Source organism: Zymoseptoria tritici, chromosome 1, assembly GCF_000219625.1.
Source record: "Zymoseptoria tritici IPO323 chromosome 1, whole genome shotgun sequence".
NCBI lineage: Eukaryota > Fungi > Ascomycota > Dothideomycetes > Mycosphaerellales > Mycosphaerellaceae > Zymoseptoria > Zymoseptoria tritici.
Genome location: NC_018218.1, coordinates 4263382 through 4285014, shown reverse-complemented (window position 1 = coordinate 4285014; position 21633 = coordinate 4263382). Strand labels below are relative to the sequence as shown.

The window sequence follows — 21633 nt, the reverse complement described above, 5'->3', positions numbered from 1 at the left end:
TTGCCCTCGAGGGTATAATGCAATGCAAAAAAAATCATTGAGCTCGCCCAGCTGTAAACATTAACACAAGTATCGTTCCATCAATCTGTCCCTTTTATCATCAGAGCATTACTCCCTCTCCTCTTCAAATGTCCTTCCTCGCAAACTTCGAGTGGTTCTTGCGAAGCGTCTCGCCGTACTTGTACAGCACGAACGGAATCGGGATAAACGCTATCGAGATGAAAGCGAGCGTGCTGCTGGCCCAGTCGACGCCCAGCTTCTTGTACATTGCCGACGCGAAGAGCGGGAAGCCAGCGCCGAAGGCCGAACGGAACAAATCGTTGCCGGCGAGGACACTGGCGGCGACCTCTGGGTAGGCGTCTGGCAGGTAGTTGAGCACACCGTTGAACAAGAGGAAGGCTCCGATAGCGAACCATCCGGAACCGACGATCGGGACGATCCAGTGAACGCTTGGTCGAGAACTCCAGCCGAACCAGAATAGGCAGATTGGAATGCAGAACGCTCCGACCATACAAGGAACGAGACGCTTCTCCGGCTTGATATTGCCGTTCTCATCGAATTGCGGTTCTTGGATGAAGTACAGGTAGAGGAAGAACGGAGGGATGACGATGAGAGCGCCGACGAAGATTCCGAGGAAAGCGAGACCCTCCTGGCTCAGGCTGAATCCATAGATCTGGACGAAGACGATGGGGAAACTCTCGAACCAGATGTAGAGGAGACCGTAGATCAGAGCGATGTAAAGGTTGAGCATGAAGACCATGGGCTCGAGGAAGTTGAGGGTGAAAGGCCGGACGAGAGACATCATGACAATGTCCTTGGTAGACATCTCCTTGGACTGAATCTCCGACTCGCAGGTGAGCTTGTCGTTGCCCGTCAACTTGCGCAGACGCTTGGTGCGGCGAAGGAGGATGTTATTTGCGCTGGTCTCCGGGAAGAAAAAGAACAAGAAGACGAAGCAGCCAGCCGAGAGCCACATCAGCATCCAGATTGGCCACGTCCAAGGGGCGGTAAAACCGCCGAATCCGACGGGAGCGTATTGAACCGCGAAGCCTCCGACAACCGGACCAAGAGTCGGGCCGGACACAGCTGCGATACCCCAGATAGACATGGAGTAGGCACGCTTTCTTGGGCTCCAGATGTCGGCCAAGGATGCACCTCCAGTGGCCAGTACGGGCGAGCCGAAGAATCCAGTGAGGAAGCGGAAAGCGAGCAGCATTCCGAAGTTACTAGCCAAGGCAGTGGGCGCCTGCAGAGCGATGAACACCAGCAGAGTGCCGATGTAGATGGGGTTGCGGCCGATTTGAGGGATCTCACTCATCGGTGACCACAGCATGGGACCTGGATGGAGACGTTAGCAGAGACCTTGTGTGCTCGTAACATGGATCACTCACCAAGACCGTAGCCAGCAACAAAGAGGCACAGTCCGAGAACTGCGGCAACTTGGCTTACGCCAAAGACCTCCATCACGGACTGCAGACCGGAGGTGTAGATAGAGGAACCGATGTAGACGGACAGCGTAAGCAGACACAACTGAAAAGTGACGAAACACTTCTTAAAGAGACCCCAGTTCTGAGGGTTCTGCGCGAGAGAAATCATTGTCAGTACATGCTTCGTCAATGAAGGCAGCAAAAATCGCCTCTCCACTCACCTCAGTATCGTTGTCTCCATACCAGCCAACAACATCGATATTCTTTCCCTTTTCTGGATCGACCTTGACACCACTAGCATGGTTCACATCATCTCCCACTTCCGTCCTAGAAGACCGGCTCGAAGACCTTCTCTTCTCCTCACGCGTCCTCGCGCCTCCTAGCGCCGCCAATTCTGGCTCCTTCCCATCTTCAGGTGGGTTCGTGTCGCCGTGATGAGCCAGGTATCCCGACTTCTTCTCGTCCAGGTAACGGGTGTAGATCGATGGATCCCTCTCTTCGGCGTATTGCAGGAGCTTTCCTCGCGAGACGAAGCGGACGATGTGCCCAAAGGCGGTATCCCGGATGAGCTCAGTCATGGCTTCGACAGTGCTCGACGTGCAAGGGAGACGTGGAGGTCAAGCAACGCCACGCAAAGCTTTTGCAGACAATGGTGTGGAATGGTGGGGATTGGCAACGAGAGAGGAATGGAGACGGGAACATCACATACATACTTGAACAAACACACCCACCTAGACGTTAGTAAGACACTCCCCGCGGCAGAGCTTTTTCCCCTTACGCGCATCATGATCATCATCACCACTCAATCAGCCCTCTCTGCGGTCTTTCGAAAGTCCGGAGCCGCAGTCGAAAGGGTTCGTTGCAAATACAGTTTATGCAGCGGTTGATGGGTTGGGCGAATGACTTCATCATCATCTCACCTCATCAACAGAGAGCAGAAGACTCGAGCCGGACGGGCCGGAGCGGGCACTTCGAGGTGGGCCAGATCCAGTGGACGCGTCGTGTTGACTAATCGCCTAAGATAATTTCAGATCGATCTGCCGGCAGAGTCGTTTGAATCTACGATCCATGACGTCGTGTGTTGAGCCTCCGCGGGCTTGAGCCCGCATGCCAAGAGCGTTGAAAGTGGTTGAGCCAACTCAGCCAAGAGATGCCGCGAGATGCTTACACCATCAGGACGTAGGGCTCGCCGGCAGCGCGCGGGATCAGTGAACGGTTTCAACGCATCATGTCGTTCGAGATCTGGAGAGTTGACAGGGCAAAGACGGACGAGGAAGTTTAACACGACGACGTCCGGACTTCAGCCGGTCAGCACGGAGTTTGAATGCTCAGAACGCCGACCTCAGGTCATATCACGCAGTAAAGAGACAAGAGCGGGACTCCATATCCAGACCGTCGTGTGCGTACGGGGATCGGCACCGGCTTCCGCAGACCATGTCGTTGCCGACTTCGGACATATATCGCCGGATGAGATTGGTTCGGAGTCGTCGGTAGCATCATCAGAGGACGATCCCCAGTTCGTGTCCTGAAGACTGGACGCCCGGCACGGATGGACTACAGATCCGACTGACCGGATGAGCATGCTGGCAGCGAGAGAAGACGTGAAGAGGAGCAATCACGACAAGTGGACGATCATGGGAAGATGTGACGGAAGGTGATGCGACCGGCAGACCGTACGACATGCCGAGAATAGCAGAGAGACTATGCCCGGAAAACGATGCGATCGGAGGAGAACATGACATTGATGCAGGACGGGAGCGAGAGACGGTGAGGTAATGTAACCATGAATATCATTAAAACACTACCGAGCAACCCCAGCAATCGTGGGCATCAACATCTGAGGCTAACCCAAACAAAGAACAAGCACAACCAAGCAATGCTCCCAAATCATCATGAAAGTCGTAACTCATGCCGTAAGCATGTTCGTCAAAGTCGTTGCCATCATTAGTCGAGCCTGTCCGGCATCATAGGTGGAGAGAGTCTGCACAAGTGTCGTGCAGGAAAGAGAGCATGAGGATGACCAGTCGCAGAGGAGTGCGACGAGGTGTTGGCGATTTGGACGTTCACTCCATGCGGTTCTTCTTGCGGCCACGGAGGGAGCCCATGTCCATCATCTCGCTTCCAGTACGGTGACCATCGGCGCCGTCGTGGCCAGGCACATGCTCGACATGCTCGGCTCCGGCGGCCTTCTCCGCAGTGGTGACGGGAACCTGAACGACCTTCTCGACGGGCGCGGCAGCGGCTTGACCAGCGGGGGTGACAGTCTGGCCGGCGCCGCCAGCACCCTCCTCAGGGAAGTGAACGCGGCTGCGACCTTCTTCAGCTTGACGACCCATGGTTCCAGCGCCAGCTGGGTTGCCACCTCCTCGAGCAGCGGCGGCGGCGGCAGCTCCAGCAGCGGCGGGAGTGTCGACGGCTTGAGTGGTGACGACCTGAACAGCGTTGGGATTCTTCTCGTCGACGGGCTGCTTGCGACGTTTGCGATGAAGAAGACCGCCGCAGCAACACAAGGCCACGAGCATAAGAAGCCCAATCGGAAGAGCGACAGTGAGTAACCAGAACTTCATGCCGTGCTTGTGTTCTTCGTAGTCGGCAATGCAGTAATCGTAACAACTCTTTTCATCGTAGCATTTCGGATCTTTGGCAACTCCGGTTTTCTTGGCGAGTTCGGTCGGTGTTTGCCGGATTGCAGTGGTTGTGGTGAGGGTCTCCACAAAGAGTGTGCGAGCGGCGATGTCCATCCTCTCTCTCGTTGTGGTGTTTTCGAAGACAGTCATTGGGTAGTAGATCGAATTCTCGGACGTGCCCCAGTGGACATGGTCGACAAGCGCGGTGTACTGAGTGACAAAGTCCATCATTGGGGTGGCACGGTAGGGGTCGAACATCATGGCCGGGAAGATTGTGGTGTAGTTGATCGGCTTGATGTAATTCCACATACACCTTTGAAGAGCACACTCAGACTTTTGCTCCTTACTCTTATGCCAGCGGTGTCCACGGCAAGCTGGCCTCCAGAGTTCCTCGTCGGTCGGAATGTTCGAAGACGAGGGAGCGACTGCATCGACCACGAGCATGCCGGTGACGTGCCCAGTCACGGTTGGCGAAGAGGTGATGTCGCTACCGGTCGTGGATGGAGGGGTTGTATCAGCATCGCTAAGCTGTTGCAGTCGGACTGCCAGCGCCGGTGGTGTCCAGAGAGGCATTTCTGAGGCGAGGTCGGTATCGAATTCGGTGGTGGTAGTGGGGGCCGTTCCAAAGTTGGCAAGACCAGGAGCTGGGCATGCGCAGGTCGCGGAGTCATCCTCTGAATCGTCCTCGTCGTCATCCCTGGATTCAATGCAGTGAACGGCGGCGGACTGAGCTGTCGGTTCATCAAGCGTGCCGTTGATATTACGGAACACGTTGGCGATGAATTCAACCTCGTTCCAGTCAAGATCAGGGTGTTCCTCTTTCAGATCGGCAACCGTAACCCCAGACGTGGCGACATCACCATTGATCAACCAAGTCATGACTTGCTGGGCATCGCAAGGCATTGGGAAGATCGTTGGCAGTGGAGTTGCAGTCGTCGGCAGTGGAGCTTCAGTCGTCGGCAGTGGAGCTTCAGTCGTCGAACTTGGTTCAGTGGTCGAAGACGATGCAGAGGATTCGTCAGATGATGCGCCAATTGGGACGTTGAATCTGGTGAAGATCGAGGGCATGTCGTCGGACGAAGATGTGGAGGTCGGTTCGGCAGCAGCAGTCGACGTGGGCTCGGAAGATGTCTCAGAGGTCTCGGTGGTCTGAGAGCTGGACGATGACGAAGTGGTGCTCTTTCGAACAGCAGCGACGGTCAAGGTCGTCGCTTGGGTTGTGGTCACGGTAGTCGGCTCTCCTTGAATGGTTGTCTCCTGGGTGACAGTCGTCTCAACAGACACGGTGGTGACATCCACCTCGGAGTCTGGTGTGAGGGGTGCACCGAGTTGCTTGGTCTCGGTGACTGTGATGAAAGAAGTCTCGACGTCGGAGTCGATGTTTGTGGGGCTGTTGAGCGTGGTGTAGCCAGGCTTCTGATCAAGGACGGTGACGACCATGGTTCGGATGGCACGGCGGACAATGGCACCCTTCGTCTTCTTCGGCTTCGGGTTCGGCCAGGTCACGACGTGTTTCGAAGTCAAACCATTGAGAGTCATGGTCTCTTCCAGACTGACGTGGTGATGCCGAGCGCCTCTGCTGACTTGGGCTTCAACGACTTCCGTATAATCGCCGTCGTGGAATGTCATGAGGTAGTGTGTCGGAGCAGTGTTCATGACGGTGATGGTCGCTGTGACCATTGCGTCGTCGGCCGGGACCGTGGTGGTCCATGTCTCGCCAGCTCTCTTGTCGGTTGGAAAGTTCATCTGGACGTGTCTGGGTGTCGCTTTGCTGGTATGCACATGATTGTCGACAGCCGTCTTTGCGGGTTTCCAGTCCGGGGTGGCAGTCACCGTTGTACTGAATCCGTCGGACCCGACCTTTGCGTACCGCTCGATGAGGACCTCACGGGTTCCACCGTTGACCGTCGACACCTCGGCTGAGATTGTGGATGTGCCATGCTTCTCGTCGCTGATGGTCATGACAAATTCGGTGGCTGGATCTGTGTTCTTGATGGTGTACTCGAAGGTAATGTCGTGTAGCGGATGGTGCTTCATCTGCCGAGTGGTGGTTCTGTGAAAGCCAGGTGCGAGACCACCAGGAATTTCGAGCTCAGCGATCTTGGACCCAGGTGTGAAGACGTGAGCAGTGGCAGCTACAGTTTTGGTGATGTCTCCCGCTTCCAGCCCGGCGGTTGGGGCAAGGTTGTCTGTGAGGAAGTCTGCCATGTCAAGCGGGATCGTGACAGTTGCGCAGTATAGGCAATCGGGCTCCGGCTGCAGAAGTGGAACCTCGACTTCGTGGACCATCAGGACCATGTCGTTCTTGGCATCATCGCGGGGAGTGAGATCTGGCTCTTGTGCGTGTTGCTGATGAGGCTGATGGATACCATGAGCGAGCCCGGTGGCTGCAAGGCTCAAGGCGAGCAGTAGTTTGGGAGGTTGCATGATTGCAGTGCCAGAGGTGAGGCGAGTACGCTCGAGCACAGTGATGAGTGCGGAGTTCTGAAGATGCTTGCGGAATTCAGGACTGAAAGTGCCGTTGAGTATTGCAAGAAAGGGTATGGAGTTGAAGGGAGAGGTGTTTGAGATGTTCGGATGATGTTGTTGGTGGAAGAGAAGTGCAGCAGAGAGGGCGAGGAGAAGAAGCAGAAGGGCAGTGTAAATACGGAGGGCGTACTATCCTGTTGCTTGACATGGCTCCTACTTGTTGCCATGGATTGGCACAGAAAGTGTGTCTTGGGAACGCTTAATAAGGAAGTCAGTGAAGCACGCCGATACGGCAATCGCCTACCATTGAAGTGGCTGTGCGATCCAAAGTCGACGATGGGAAAGACCTGGACTGACAGATGTCAATGATTTCAAGGCTGCCGGTCACATCAGTAAAGTAGCATGGCGGCGACACTCCTCGACTCGTCGTCTCCCCGAGCAAGAGCACCAGATGCCTTCGTGTTGTCTTGCAGTGCGTGAGGACTGTTTCCTTCCGAACTCAGTGGAATCGTCTGCTTCTCGTATCTTGCTAATCGTGCCTGCACTGTGCTCGTGTACGCGCTTTGAAATGGGGTGAGAATTGATTGGAAGCGCCGGTTCAGGAGTAAGCACCTGCAGTCGTTCGGACTCGTTCGGCTCCGCTTCGGATGATCGACCGAGATCACAAACGGTCCATCGGCCCGTGCGCGTTGCCCGGCCGTTGCGACACAACAGTCCGCTTATCGATAAGCATTTGAGACTGAGACAATGGTGACATCTTGTCGCAGTGAGGTCGTCGTAGAAGCAACTATTGCGAACGATCATTCACTTCCAGTCTGTATCGATATCACTTTAGTCAAAGGACGGGTTGATCTCTCGCGACTCAACGATTGAATCGTTCGATTGGCCACCTCACACCATTGGGCTTCGACACCGACCCACTTCCGCTTTGCCAACACTGAGCTTCACCACCACCTCGACCGACATCGATACGACACACGCCTTCACTCACGGGTCGCAACCCGATCCTCGACCACAATGCGCCTCTCAACCCTCGACATCCTCCCAACGGTCCTCCTCGCCAGCGTCGTCACCGCCCTCCAACTCCCCGACATCCAACCTTTCCTCGCCGCCCTCCCCGATGTCTTCCAAAATTACTTGGCCACTCCGATCCAGAACACCACCGCGCAAGAACTCCTCAAAAGACAGAGTAGCAACTCCTGCCCGAATGGCTTCAACTCATGTGCAAACCTCGGCGCCGCGGGCTTGTGCTGCATGTCGAACGCGGTGTGCAGCGCCGACAATGCCGGACATGTAGCCTGCTGTCCTTCACGAGCAGTCTGTACAGGAACAATCGGAGGAGTCATCACCGCGGGCACCATCAATGGGAACGGAGGTCTGGTGGGTGGCGCAACGGGCGTGGGACAAACGGTCACAACGAGCTTCCAACTGGCGGGCACGACGACCAACGGCGGTGGACTGGTGCAGGCTACGGCGCCTCCGACTACGAATCCTGGAGTTGCGACGGGGAATGGCGGGTTCATCATTGATGGTGGGAATACGGTTGCTGTACCTGCGGGTGGTGTGAGGAGGGCGGAGATTGTGAGTTGTGCATCAGTATCGAAGTGTGGTCGATTTTGGCTAACATTCCTCACAGCCGGGCATTGTGGCCGCCATCATCTATCTCTTGGAATTTCTGCCACTTTGAGAACGAGAACACTGCTTCACGATGACCAGCGTAATGAGTTGATTGTAAATACCAGGACAGACCCCCCCGAACATAGCAAGCATGTGTCATGGCATTCCCCACCACCCTCCTCAAGACATCGGCTCAATAATGCCCCTGGATATCCCTCGTCACATACGGCTCTTCCAAATACTTCTCCTCCTCCTCCGTCAACACCTTCCCCCTCGCGTCCAACGCCTCATCAATCCTCTCCACACTACTGAACCCAATAATCGGACTCGTCACCCTCTTATTAATCCACGCCAATGCGACGTGCGACATCTTCCACCCCTTCTTCTCCGCCAACTCATGCACCCTCTTGACAATCTCCCGATCCTTCTCCGACTTGCCCGTCGTCATCGGCGAGTTGACATCTGCAGTCGATCGCACCGTACTCGGCTCATCCGTTGGCGGCCTCGCCAAATGCCCTCGACACAGCGGCGCCCACGGAATCAACCCCACCCCGGTCGCATCACAAAACTTGTTCATCTCCCTCTCCTCCTCACGATACAACAGATTATAATGATTCTGCATGCTGACAAATTTGGTCCACCCGTGCTTCTCCGCACAGTGCTGCATCATCGCGAATTGATACGTCCACATACTCGACGCGCCGATGTACAGCACTTTCCCGGACTTGACCAGGTCATGCAGCGCCTCCATCGTCTCCTCAATCGGCGTCCAGTGATCGAAGCGGTGGATCTGCAGGAGATCCAAGTACGTCAAATCCAACGCTTTCAACGACTTGTCCACCGCGTCGAAGATGGCTTTCCGCGAGAGGCCGCCACGGTTGACGTACTCTTTACTCTTCGCAATCTCCTGGCCATACATGATCCCTCTGGTCGAAGGTTCCTCACCGACATACCCATAACACTTCGACAAGATGACCAATTTCTCCCTGGGTAGGTTGAACTCTTTGATCGCCTTGCCGATGATGCGTTCGCTTTCGCCGTTGGAGTAGACGTTGGCGGTATCCCAGGTGTTCAGGCCGCGGTCGTAGGCGGCTTTGAGGAGTGGCAAGGCGGCTTCTTCTTCGATGACCCAGGGCGCCCAGGCGGAGCTGCCGAAGGACATGGCGCCGAGGATGGGGTTGGAGACGCGAAGGCCGGATTGCCCGAGACGGACATAGTTGGCTTTTGTGGCGGCGATGGAGCGGTGGACTGGGTCGTCGGGGGGGCCGTAGGGCATGTTGGGTGGAAGTTGTTTGCGTGGGTGAAATTCTGTCTTGACGTTTTTTTCTCTCGATGAAGTTTTTTCTGGATCCAATGATTTGGCGACGAATTGAAGAGGGAGTGGCGGTCAGCAATGGGAGGTCATCTTTCGAATATATCTCTCTCCAAGTCAGCACAACAGCCTGAATACAGGCATTTCAGCCCCACAGTTTCACATGTCAGATGAATGAGGGGTAGCAAAGAGCGACTCGCATGGGAGTCGTTCCATTTCGAAGCAGCGCAAACATCTCATCACTCGTCATGGCTTGAGAATGGAAAGGCAGGGGTGAGCAACAGAGAGCTCAAGAAAGCTCCTGGAGCTTGGGTGAGGACGGCGGCTTTGTCGGAGGTCGATGTTGGTCGATCACTCCTGGTAACAGCACCGGAATTCCAGCGAGAGTTCCAGCGAGGTAGGGTCCATCTTTCCTCCATTAGACTGCCAATCATCTTGTCATCCCTCTACTGTTGTGTCCTCTTTCGATAATACTCTCAATCCAGTCCATCTCATTGTACGACAAAAGATGGCTCTGTCGATTCAGGAACAACGCAAGGCTTGGTGGAAGGAATCGGTGGTGTACCAGATCTACCCGGCAAGTTTCTTGGACAGTGGCGCTGGTGACACGCCCGGATGGGGAGATGTACCTGGTATCACGTCGAAGCTTGATTATCTGAAGGATCTCGGTGGTATGTTTTGACAATTGTGTATATTGTTGTCTTCATCTTTCTGACAATGTGTGTACACAGTCGACGTAGTATGGACTTCTCCAATTTACAAGTACAACCTCCTCCAATCCGCATTGACATGGCAAACGCTGACAACCCACCAGATCACCTCAAGTCGACATGGGCTACGACATCTCCGACTACCGCGACATCGACCCCAAATACGGCACTCTCGCCGACGTCGACGAGCTGATCAAACAACTCAAGAAACGCGACATGAAACTCATGATGGACTTGGTGGTGAACCACACCTCCGACCAACACGCCTGGTTTCTAAATTCCCGCTCTTCCAAGACCAGCAAGTATCGCGATTGGTATATCTGGAAACCAGCCAAGTACGATGACCAGGGAAACCGCCAGCCACCAAACAATTGGCTCATGATCTTGGGCGAAGCAAACTCCGCCTGGACGTGGGACGAGGAGACGCAGGAGTACTACCTTTCCCTATTCACGGCGGAGCAACCGGACCTGAACTGGGAGAATGTGGATGTGCGAAAGGCCGTGCATGAGGTGTTGAAGTTCTGGCTCGATCGCGGCGCGAGTGGATTTCGGATGGATGTCATCAATCTCATCTCCAAAGACCAACGATTTCCCGATGCGGAAATCATCGATCCGGAGAAGAAGTACCAGTCTGGCCACAAGTACTTTGCGAATGGACCGCGACTGCACGAATTCTTGAGGGAGATGCACGACGAGGTATTGTCCAAATACGACACCATCACGGTCGGAGAGATGCCGTTCGTGACGGACGAAGATGAGATCTTGAAGGCCGTGGGCCAGGACGCAAAGGAGCTGAATATGATTTTCATCTTCGAGCTGGTGGATATCAGCAATGTACCCGGTCAAGGACGATTGTCGTTGCACCCCTGGATGCCGAAGGATTTCAGGGATATCGTCGTGAAGTGGCAGAAGGTCATGCAGAAGCGAGGTGGTTGGAATAGTGTCTTTCTGGAGAACCACGACAACCCACGATCCATCTCGCACTGGACCGATGACTCGGACAAGACTCGTGATCTCTGCGCGAAGTTGTTGTCGATGATGAACACCACCTTGTGCGGCACGCTGTACGTCTACCAAGGCGAGGAGATTGGCATGAGGAACTTCCCTGCGTCATGGGGACCGGTAAGTTGTGACCATCTTGCATCGAGAGTACCAGATTTGACAATCATCGCAGGAAGAGTACAAAGACGTCGACACCCAAAACTACTGGAAAGCCATGAACGACGCTTACCCCAACGACAAAGCCAAACTCGCATACGCCCGGAAGGTCATGCAGAGTAAGGCTCGCGACCACGCTCGGACGCCAGTGCAGTGGACGGCAAGACCCAATGCAGGGTTCTGTAAGGAGGGTGTGAAGCCATGGATGAGAGTCAACGACGACTATACGACTTACAACGTCGAGGCGCAGCTCGCTGAGGGTGATGGTGGGTCCAAGGGAGATATGTCGGTCCTGGCGTTCTGGAGAAGAGGTTTGAAGAATCGGAAGGAGCACAAGGATGTTTTCGTGTATGGCGAGTTCACGCTGCTGAGTGAGGAGAAGGACGAGACAGTGTTTGCGTATAAGCGGACGAGTGGGAAGGAGGCGTTTGTCACGGTGTTGAACTTCTCCGGGAAGAGCGTGGAGTGGAAGGTTCCCGAGGGTGCGAAGGTGGAGAAGTGGGTTGCAGGGAATTATGAGGATAGAGAGGGTGGGTTGGAAAAGGGGGTTGAAGGAGTGGTGAAGTTGGAGGCTTGGGAGGCGTTGTTGGGAGTTGCGAGGGTTTGAAAGGTTTAAAAGGTTTGGAGATGGAGTGTGAAGAAGAGTGAGGATTGTCTAGGAGGTGGGACAAGGCTGAGATTAAGTTATAACTTGTCACATCTGATGAGTACGGACGACTGGTAGAACAATAGCTGCAACAACTCATATTCGGGTGCGGGCGTGTGCGTGCGTGTTCCTTGCCACACAGGAGATGAGAACAAACCGCTTACGGCCTCGACTTCCCGAGCAGTCGTGCTTCTAATTATGAGTCTATAACTGCCTCTCCTCAACCTTTTCCAGTCCCTCCACTATATCCACCATATGTTCATTCGCATGGCCCATATCCTTGTCTTCTAAACGGGAACAACGAATCCGCTGTATCGCCGATGAACGTATATGGAAGCTGCACTACGATGAAATCGGAGAGGATACGCACGACAACTGCAGAAGAACAAATTTCCATGCGGGACGTGCTTCCTGTGTCGGCTAGGTATGTAAGAGAGAGTTCATTTATGTTCGCGAATGGAGGGTGTCAAATGGAGACGATCATCCGTTGCATAATGATAGGCCACAAGCAGTATCTTCGTCTGCATTATCAATCTCTCCCCCATCATCGTCGTCGTCGTTCCCACCCTCTCTCGATCCGCCGTTGAGACTCCCTTCCTAGTTCCTACACCAACACCAACGACAACGAAGCGACCTGCACCCAAGGAGACGAAGAGAGCGGTATCGTGAGTCACCAAGTCGAGTAGCAAGACAAGCAAGATGAAGCAGAGGAGCGTCGCGACCACCTCCACATCCACCACATCCAACACCTCAAAAGCAAACCTCAGCCCACCCACATCTCCTCGCTCTCACCAAAATCGAACTTTGCAGTCTCCAGGTCTTCGTTCCCTATTGGCAAAAGTTATGACAAAGACTTCGAATATGATGACCTTCCGTCTGCTTCGTAACTCACCATTTTCAGCATGGGTGACGATCATTGTACTCGGCCAACCCAATGCATGTGTGCGCATTGGGGTAACAGCCATCGCATCTCTGGTTGGAACTATTCGTTCTTGCGCAGATGTGGCCTCCATTGGCGTCCACGCATTGGCAATAGCCCCGCGTGAAGGCGGAGCATTTTGGGCCAGGGGAGCCGTCGTCGGCGAGTGCCAAATGGAAGAAGCCGAGAGTGGTGCTTGCGACGAGAGCGAGAGAGAAGAATCGCATGGCGAGAGATGGTAACGGGTCTGATAGTACAGATGGAGGAGAGGAGTCGAGATGGTCGATGGAAGCCGATTGTACACACGTTGAGCTTGACGAAAGGAATTGGCGAGGCCTGAGTGGTTGTAGGCCAATGAAGTACAGTGCCACAGTGTGAGCCTTTATACACCACGACCTCCAGCCCTCGGGGTACCGCGAGGAATGGAATGTCGGCAGACGCATCGGAGTGATCACAAGGAGAACCGTGCGAATAGGATAATCATAAGCGTCGAGAGATTTTCCACGAATGGGCGCTTCACGATCCGTCGGTCACGTCCTTTGATACGACGGATCTGAGTTCTCCCAGCAGGTATAGGTACCGTGTCGGACTGAACTTCTCTTGAATCTTGCCTTGGGATCATGGCCTGATCATCAGGAGGTGGGTCAACCCACCCCTAGCCATGTCCCTGAGTACCAACCACCACACACCACGGCTTCCAATCTGATGCGTTCACACGCTGAACACGTGTTGCAAGCTCCTCAACGCCTAGGCGCGTGAGTAAAACCCAGGGAGGCTCTTGTATCTCTTTTGCAAGGTCAGCAGCATCGTACAGATTGGATTGGTTGAAGATAACAACAGGTCTGTCGCTGGAGCTCAATTTCTGACAACAAGGTAGGTATACAGGCATCTACAAGTGCTGTCCCAAGGGTGTCAGCCCGAGCCAACGGAAGTTCTCGAGCAACTGCCGAAATGCACAGGGCATTAAGCAGACTTGACTTTATTGACTCCGCATGCCATCCCTGCATGCCGGATATGGGTTGGACAGAAGTGCCAGGACAGCCAGCTGCGAGGCTTCCTCGTCTTTATCGGTCTCTGCTCTCAACTCTGATGATCTTGGATGCCGCGTTGCCGATTCCATAGTAAATCACGATCCAGCTGCAGTCCAAGGCACCGCTCGTGGTCCAATTATCTTTGCAAGACGGGCTGGTGAAGTACCACCGAGGTTTCGCTAGGAATTGGAGATTTTGGCCGTGTGGAGAATCCATGTCGCATCAGCTCTGTCTCATCACTCGTCCATTCGAGAGCGTCCGTCGTGGCGCGTGCGTTGGAAAACGATCGTCGATTGCACAATAACGACAGACCACAGACAAACTCACCTCATAACTCCTTGTCGTCCTCACCGTGCTCAACGTCCACCCGATCCCCTCGCCCGTGCAAAACTCCCGTCTCCCCTGCTCGGTCTCACGCCAGGACTTCGTTCCCGGTTCGTCGATGTCGGATTTCGCGGGCGCCATTCGTGTGTCTTCTTCCCTTCGCTGTTGCCAGAGTCGCGGTGGCGGGAGGAAGGGGAGTCGGCGACTGTGTCCCGTGTCGTACCATGTTTATCTTCATCTCCTTCACTGTCCTTGGTGGTGGTGGTGGCTGGGAGTGAATATTGATCCGAGGCGTGGTCGTGCGCCGGTGAGGTGTCCCGTACGCCATACAGACTTGGTGGAGGGCGGATGGAGGTCTTGACAGCCTGCCCGACAGAGGAGGCTCGAGGACTATGCGGAAAACAGACGACGAAAGCCTCTCACCGCGCGGGCCCTGCGAGCTGTCTGACTGCCCTCCTCTTCCCGAATCAATGAGCATGGATTGTGAAGAGGATGCCGGGATGTGTATGGGGTTTATGCGACATCACCTTCTGGAGACGAGCTCATATCGGATTCGAGAGCTTTGCAATCGGACTGATGGAGACATATACATCTACATCAGAGTTATGCATGGCAGATACATGGACGGCACATCTATTCTGAAGTCTTCCGGTCGCCGAACAATGAACAATGGACTCCACCCCAAAACGATGACGCTCCGCTCGCGTGGCTTGCGCGGCCCGACAACCACCGACGGCCGACTTCCGAGTTTGCCAAGACGAGAGAAGCTTCGCTTCGAAGCTGCAAGAGCTTCTCAACGCCGCAAACTTCCAACTTCCTCGCTTCTTCACCCAATCACTCACCTCAAAATGCCGCCACCATTTTCATCGGACGGACGGTTCGGCACAGTCGATCGTGCAGGAAGAGGCGAGACACAAGAGGATGAGCAGCGTCATCAACAAACTCTCTGCAGTCTGCTTGTCGTTCCTTTGCCGGGCGGCATCTGTCAAGTTCGAGTCAAGCCACTTGACAGCTTTCTTGCTGTCGTGTGGGCTGGAACGGACGGCACGTTTTGCTGCAAGGGCGCTTCAAACCCCCAACCAAAACAACAAAAGGATTGTATAGAACCGGTACAGTGCTACAGCAGGCTTTCTCCACTAGTAGCGACAACGGGGTTTTCTTGCACGCTTCCTTATCTCCTTCTGTTAACTCCCGTCTCCTCTCCCTCGGGTGGGCTGCTTTTTATTTACGTGCGTAGAGTCGTAGACTTGGAGTCGTCATCTCCGAACTTCAAGTTCTCTCCATCTCGGACTTCACCTCTATTTTCGATCATAATCCCAACGCTCCGGTCGACCATCTCGCTTCGCTTCTTTTCCTTCTACAACCCGTTGGCCTGGTGTCGGTACATCGGCTTGCATTCTTCCCGTTGGCGGGTGGCCTTGCGTCGGCTGCTTTCTCAGCAGCATTGAAGATTTGTTGCAAATATCCTTCTGTCGAATGTGATTCTGATCACGAACAACAATTTCGACCCTCTCCATACTACCAGCCTACACTGGTGAATAGCGCCTGGGCTCCACCACATCTGGTCTCTGGACAACCTCTCTCCCACGCTTCGGCGTAAACAACCTCACCTATCATGGCCACCACCGAAAAACACCATGAAGCCTCCACTCCCGAACCCCTCTCCTTCTTCTCCCAAGTCTTCCACCCAACCGGCATCACATCCTCTGTCGAGAACTACCACTACAAAGGCTCTGGAACCGCCGAAGACCCTTATGTAGTCGTATGGATCGACCACGACCCGCGGAATCCCATGAACTGGTCCTCCAAGCGAAGATGGATCATCACCATGTTGGTCGCCACGGCATTGTTGGCTGTTGCATTTGATTCCAGTGCGTATTCTGCGGGAGGGCAGTTGATTATCATGGAGTTTGGCACGGTGCAGATTGTGTTCACGCTGGGAGTGTCATTGTTCGTGTTAGGATTTGCGATTGGTCCTTTGCTATGGGCGCCCATGTCTGAGATGGTAAGAGAAACCCCGCGAGATCTGACTCCGTCGACACATCGCTAACAGCATCGCCAGTTCGGCCGCCAAGTCATGTTCGCCTTCACCTACGGCATCCTAACAGCCTTCAACGGCGGCGCCATCGCTTCGCCCAACATCCAATCTCTCGTCATCCTCCGCTTCTTCGCCGGCGCCTTTGGAGCCTCCCCGCTCACCATGGCCGGTGGCGTCATCGCCGACATGTTTCCCGCCCGCGAACGCGGCCTCGCCATGTCCATGTTCTCCGCCGCGCCCTTCATGGGTCCTGTCCTCGGTCCCATCGTAGGCGGCTTCGTCGGCGAAACGGTCGGCTGGCGTTGGATCATGGGCGTCATCACCATCTTCACGGGAGTGCTATGGATTGCACTTCTCATCTTTCTTCCTGAGACGTACGCGCCTGTCATCTTGAGAAAGCGCGCAGAAGCGCTGAGCAAGAAGACGGGGATGGTGTACAAGTCCCGCGCGCAGGTCGAGCAGGGCGATACTTCCATCGGCGAGCTGTTCAAGACTTCATTATCCCGGCCATGGGTATTGCTGTTCAAAGAACCGATTGTGTTGCTCCTGTCGATTTATATGTCCATCATCTATGGCACGCTGTACGGACTCTTCGGCGCATTCCCGATCGTCTTCCAGCAAGTCCGGGGTTGGTCGACGGGGATTGGAGGTCTGGCTTTCTTGGGAGTCATGGTCGGCATGTTCGCTGCGATTGCGTACAACGCCTGGGACAACAAGAGATATGTCAAGATCAACGATGAGAGTGATGGTTTCGCTCCGCCGGAAGCGAGAATGCCGCCTGCGATTGTGGGCGCGATTGCGATTCCTATTGGTTTGATCTGGTTCGCGTGGACTGTGAGTATCTTCTCGAGGACAGCATTGAGCTGATCTTCTCACCACCGCCCGAGCTACCTTTGACTGACGCTTTTCCCCACAGAACTACCCCTCCATCCACTGGTTCGCCTGCATCGCGGCCGGCGCGCCCTTCGGCTTCGGCATGGTCCTCGTCTTCGTCGCCATCTTCAACTACCTCATCGACTCCTACACCATCTTCGCGGCCTCCGTACTCGCCGCCAACACGGTCATGCGATCCGTCGTCGGTGCCGCATTCCCACTCTTCATCCCCTACATGTACGATGGTCTCGGAATCCACTGGGCGACGATGATTCCCGGTTTTCTGGCCGTCATCTGTGTTCCTTTCCCCTTCCTATTCTATAAATATGGTGCGCAGATTCGGAAGAAGTGCAAGTACGCAGCGGAGAGCGAGGCATTCATTCGCAGAATGCAGAAGGAGGCTGAGCAAGGCGATGACGATGGTGAGAAGGGCGAGGATGATGCGAGTTTCGAGGACCACGACTCGAGTGAAGGCGGGGAGGATGTGGAAAAGGAGAAGGAGGAGAACAAGGAGCGTCCGAGCGAGGCGACATATATCGCCTACGGACCGAGGGAGGTGATGCTCGAGACGGAAGAGGCTGAGCGCCTGGAACGACTGGACGCCGAGGCGAGGCGGAATGAGGGCATGGAGGCGAGGGAGGAGGTGGAAGAGCCACTCCCCGGCTCCGACCCTGCGGTGGTGGCGGCGAAGAAGAGTGGAAGTCTGCGACGTCTGGACTCGAATGCGAGCGTGGATACCACGGGTCAGCCGAAGTTTGAGAGGATCAAGAGTACGAGGAGTCGGGCGAGTAGTCGTGGTGCGAATGGGAGTGGATTGGTGAGGGTCAAGACGTACGAGAGCAATCCGTTTGATTTGGATCGGGTGAATACGAGGGAGAGTTTTGTGAGGGTGAAGAGTAAGAAGAGTTTGAGGGAGGAGGGGAGTGGAGATCTGAGGGGAAGGCAGTGATGATATTTGGGAGAGATGTGGTTTCTGATTTTGAGCGTTTGTTTGTACATATTTTACCTCGACGATGTTATGGATGCGCATACAGAAGCGTATAACATTAATGTGACAATTCTTCCATGCTCACTTCAATGCTGATATGAACGCTGGTCTGAGAACGTCTTCCCTCGCCGAGATCATGGTCAGCCATCTTTCATGCACATACTCGGATCGACTGCTCTCTCAGGACCTTGACGATCTCCTTCATTCTTAGAAGGACGCTAGAAAAAAAGCATCGGAAAGTGAAGACGATCATCTCAGGAACCGACAGGCGCTGAATCCACAGTGAGATCATCTTCCTCTTTGAAAGAACCACTTTTTAGTTCACGTTGGAAACTCCACTCTTCTAGTTATGTTTTCAGCTTGCAGAATTCTTGCTTTCCGACAAGAGTGATGCTGTGCGCTGAATGGCTCGGCCACGTCCGGCGCTATTCTTTTTGTTCTGCCGATGCAAAAAATGAAAAGTCTTTATTCGAGGAGTTTGCGTTTAATTGCTATCAATTGTGATGGGTATTTCCTTATCGATAAGGACCACCAAAACCGGCTGATGCGTCTGAGACGTGGCATGAATCCATGATCATGATTCGGTGTCCTCGCGACGGCAGCATCTCGGTCGTGTTTTGTCTCATGCTTCTCTCTTCCCATCTCACAGTCACACCACAGACTCCCGAGTGCTCCACGTTCATACTCTATCCACCGCGGACCGATAGCAACTCGACGATGACGCCGTTCGGGGAATATCTCTCTGATTCGTCGTTCCCTCTCTCCCCTTGTGCTCACTGTCATGGACAATCATGTCATCGCTCCCCACAGTCACACCGGACGAAAAATCACTTGATACGATGCGCGACAGGGACCGCGGTGCGACCGCGATGGTGAGATGGTGAGTAGTACTTGTGTATCATCATGCCTATCTTGCGAGAGGGAAACTTTCTCTTTTCTCCTCTGTTTCTCTCATTCTTCTCTCCGTCTCTGCTGCTCCCAGATCGCTCTCACTCCACCATGCCTCAATCCCTAGAGCGCGTCGTCAGCGTACGGCAGACCTCTAGCGCAGCTACCGCTCTGCCATTGGAGCTCCAACAACACGTCTTTTCATACCTCGAGCCGAAGTCCTTCTACGCCGCGAGGAAAACGTGCAGATGGTGGCAGTTTGCTGCCACAGCCGCGGTGCCGTTGGCGAAGCAGCTACGACGGATGCCGATCCTACCGCTGGTAGATGCAGCGAGCTCCACGCCTCGCGAGTTGGAGGATCTATACAGTGAGGCTACACGGACATTGATGATTGGAGTGCATGCAGAAAGGGCATATGATACACCGGGAAGCCTCACCAAAGCCGGGAAGTTGGGCATACACATCCATGCTCGCGTGGTAGCGACTCCAGACGGCAATCGTACAGTTGTTCTCAATGGTCGCTCAATCGAACTCTACGACACGTCCGGCGACGAGCGAATACTCATATCTCAACGAACAATCAACGACCTGAAAGAGACGGTAGGGAACGGACCATGGTTGAAAGTGCAGCCCAACGACAGCAATGAATTAAGCCTCTCACCTGACGGCCGACTTCTAGCCATCGCACAAGAACGAACGATTCAGATATACGACCTCCTCGACACACCGGACAGCTTCACCGTGAACGAATACCTCTCCTCCGCCACAGGACATTACATCTCCGGCCTCGAATTCGAACAGAACAACCACCTGCTTCGTGTGCAGCTCAGCGGAAAGGGCACAGTCCTCTATCTCGGATCTCCTCCTAGCAGTGACAACGAAATCGCCACAATCACACACTGGAAATCAAAACTCGGGCTCCGCAACACCTTTCTCGATTCCGCGCTACTCTCCCTCCCTACCTCCTCCGAATCCGAATCCACATTCCCCTCCCGCATTTCCGGCATACAACTCCTCCGCCCTTTTCAAAACGGTCACCTCTTCGCCGGCCAACTCCACGCCTCGACCTCTCCGAGCTGCTACATCCTCTTCCACCTCTCCCCGTCCACCACCACGCCCACCCTCCTCGCCCGTTCGGAATCCTTCCTCAGCAGTTGGGACTACACCTTACACACCGCCGCCTCCCAGATAGGTGGTATGGGATTGTGGGAGAATATGCCGTCCGCACATGAACATCACGCGAGATTTGCGGTAGGATTGAGCAAGGACGAGAAGGAAGATGGATGGCTGGTTGTGGTGGAGAAGGACAAGAAAAGGATACGCCCGAGAGCGTTGAGTCAGGTGTTTGTTTACAAGATTCCTGGGAGCGAGATTTTGCGGAGGACAATTGAGCAGGCGGAGAGGGAGAGGAGGACCAGGACGGCGAAAGAGAAGTTCTTGGAGATGTTGGAGGGACAGCAGGATGAGGAGGAGCAGCTGGAGAGAGTACAGTTTACGGTCCCACGACTCCCGCTTTGTCTTACGACGCTGCAGGGCGAGGTGACGCGGTTGAGTATTGAGATGGACGATATGTCAGCGGATAAGGAGAGGAGGGCGACAGTGGTGGCTTCCACGGCGGACACGACAAGGACGTGGGTGTTGAATGAGTGTTGTTGAAGACGAAGAGTGAGTGTTGTTGAAGACGAAGAGCCCGCATGAAGGCGATGTGAGAGGGATGGTATTCGCGACGAGAGGAGATTTGATTGAAAGATACCCCATTGATACAGCTAGAGACAGACAGCTCTCGGATAGACATGACAGCACTGCAACGCAGGATTAATCTTTTCGTTTGGGCCCTTTTTGTTCGGGTCGGTCTGCTCAGAGCTCAGCTGGGTCGAGCTGCGGTGAAGGCCATCCATTGCATGCGTCCAGTCTCTAGACCTGTCGACGGTAGACAAGGCTGACCTATGAGTGGGCTGCATTTCGTAGGATCGTTCACTTCCGCCTGATGCTCAAGCCTCAGCCTGATCGTCCTCTCAGCCTGATGTCGAACAAGTGAGGAGAACAGCAAGCCAGAGAGCCTCATGCCGAGTCACGAGAAAGATGCCATGTTGAAGGCTGGAAGTGGTGCAAAATTTCGCATCATTGTAGACATATAAATGCCCTCCCTTTCCTTCCAAATCCTGCTTCTACCAGAGACAGACGAGCGACCGTGCCACCCCACTACCCCAACACATACCACATGAACGCATACCCGCAAAGGGCTTATCATCCTCCAGGCCGCCAGCAACATGGGCGGCAGCAACAACAACTGCACCATCAACGACAGCAAGAACAGAGGCGGCAGCAGAGGCACCATCATCAGCAGCAACAGCAGGTCAATCGCCAGCGGCAGCAGATGCATTATCAGCGGCAGCGGCAGCAGCAACAACAGCAGAATTACGACGATTGTGACGATGGCTGCTGTTGTTGTTGTTGAGTGGTCTTCATCATCATCATCATCATCATCATCATCATCATCATCATCATCATCATCATCATCATCATCATCAATTTCATTGTAGGACGTTCATCTAGCTGGGATGCCAGTCTCGGACTGACGTGCTCTTTGAAAAGTTTCGTCCCTG

The 21633-nt window shown here is 54.4% G+C and overlaps 9 protein-coding genes across 9 annotated transcripts; 4 read left to right on the top strand and 5 right to left on the bottom strand.

The window, feature by feature from the left end:
- Positions 1-124: 124 nt before the first annotated feature.
- On the bottom strand, positions 125-2094 carry MYCGRDRAFT_98719 (uncharacterized protein; the record flags this gene model as incomplete). The annotated part of the gene is made up of 3 exons (XM_003856509.1): positions 125-1338; positions 1392-1578; positions 1649-2094. The coding sequence occupies 3 exons, from the start codon at positions 2003-2005 to the stop codon at positions 125-127; spliced, it is 1758 nt and encodes a 585-aa protein (XP_003856557.1).
- A 1396-nt stretch (positions 2095-3490) lies between these two features.
- Positions 3491-6481, bottom strand: MYCGRDRAFT_89827 (Ca2+-modulated nonselective cation channel polycystin; the record flags this gene model as incomplete). The annotated part of the gene is made up of 1 exon (XM_003856508.1): positions 3491-6481. One exon carries the CDS (start codon positions 6479-6481, stop codon positions 3491-3493), a length of 2991 nt encoding a protein of 996 aa, XP_003856556.1.
- A 1018-nt stretch (positions 6482-7499) lies between these two features.
- On the top strand, positions 7500-8270 carry MYCGRDRAFT_78893 (uncharacterized protein; the record flags this gene model as incomplete). Its single annotated transcript, XM_003857078.1, has 2 exons — positions 7500-8104; positions 8160-8270. The coding sequence occupies 2 exons, from the start codon at positions 7541-7543 to the stop codon at positions 8208-8210; spliced, it is 615 nt and encodes a 204-aa protein (XP_003857126.1).
- A 63-nt stretch (positions 8271-8333) lies between these two features.
- MYCGRDRAFT_84059 (uncharacterized protein) lies at positions 8334-9416 on the bottom strand (the record flags this gene model as incomplete). The annotated part of the gene is made up of 1 exon (XM_003856507.1): positions 8334-9416. One exon carries the CDS (start codon positions 9414-9416, stop codon positions 8334-8336), a length of 1083 nt encoding a protein of 360 aa, XP_003856555.1.
- Positions 9417-9960: 544 nt separating this feature from the next.
- MYCGRDRAFT_32466 (uncharacterized protein) lies at positions 9961-11927 on the top strand (the record flags this gene model as incomplete). Its single annotated transcript, XM_003857079.1, has 4 exons — positions 9961-10123; positions 10184-10214; positions 10267-11284; positions 11337-11927. The coding sequence occupies 4 exons, from the start codon at positions 9961-9963 to the stop codon at positions 11925-11927; spliced, it is 1803 nt and encodes a 600-aa protein (XP_003857127.1).
- Positions 11928-13233: 1306 nt separating this feature from the next.
- Positions 13234-13792, bottom strand: MYCGRDRAFT_102753 (uncharacterized protein; the record flags this gene model as incomplete). The annotated part of the gene is made up of 1 exon (XM_003856506.1): positions 13234-13792. The coding sequence occupies one exon, from the start codon at positions 13772-13774 to the stop codon at positions 13541-13543; it is 234 nt and encodes a 77-aa protein (XP_003856554.1).
- A 190-nt stretch (positions 13793-13982) lies between these two features.
- MYCGRDRAFT_98717 (uncharacterized protein) lies at positions 13983-14811 on the bottom strand (the record flags this gene model as incomplete). Its single annotated transcript, XM_003856505.1, has 2 exons — positions 13983-14115; positions 14244-14811. The coding sequence occupies one exon, from the start codon at positions 14716-14718 to the stop codon at positions 14329-14331; it is 390 nt and encodes a 129-aa protein (XP_003856553.1).
- Positions 14812-15515: 704 nt separating this feature from the next.
- On the top strand, positions 15516-18100 carry MYCGRDRAFT_66868 (uncharacterized protein; the record flags this gene model as incomplete). Its single annotated transcript, XM_003857080.1, has 4 exons — positions 15516-16245; positions 16303-17112; positions 17195-17707; positions 17921-18100. 4 exons carry the CDS (start codon positions 15856-15858, stop codon positions 18098-18100), a joined length of 1893 nt encoding a protein of 630 aa, XP_003857128.1.
- A 942-nt stretch (positions 18101-19042) lies between these two features.
- MYCGRDRAFT_107498 (uncharacterized protein) lies at positions 19043-20683 on the top strand (the record flags this gene model as incomplete). The annotated part of the gene is made up of 1 exon (XM_003857081.1): positions 19043-20683. One exon carries the CDS (start codon positions 19043-19045, stop codon positions 20681-20683), a length of 1641 nt encoding a protein of 546 aa, XP_003857129.1.
- Positions 20684-21633: the final 950 nt, after the last annotated feature.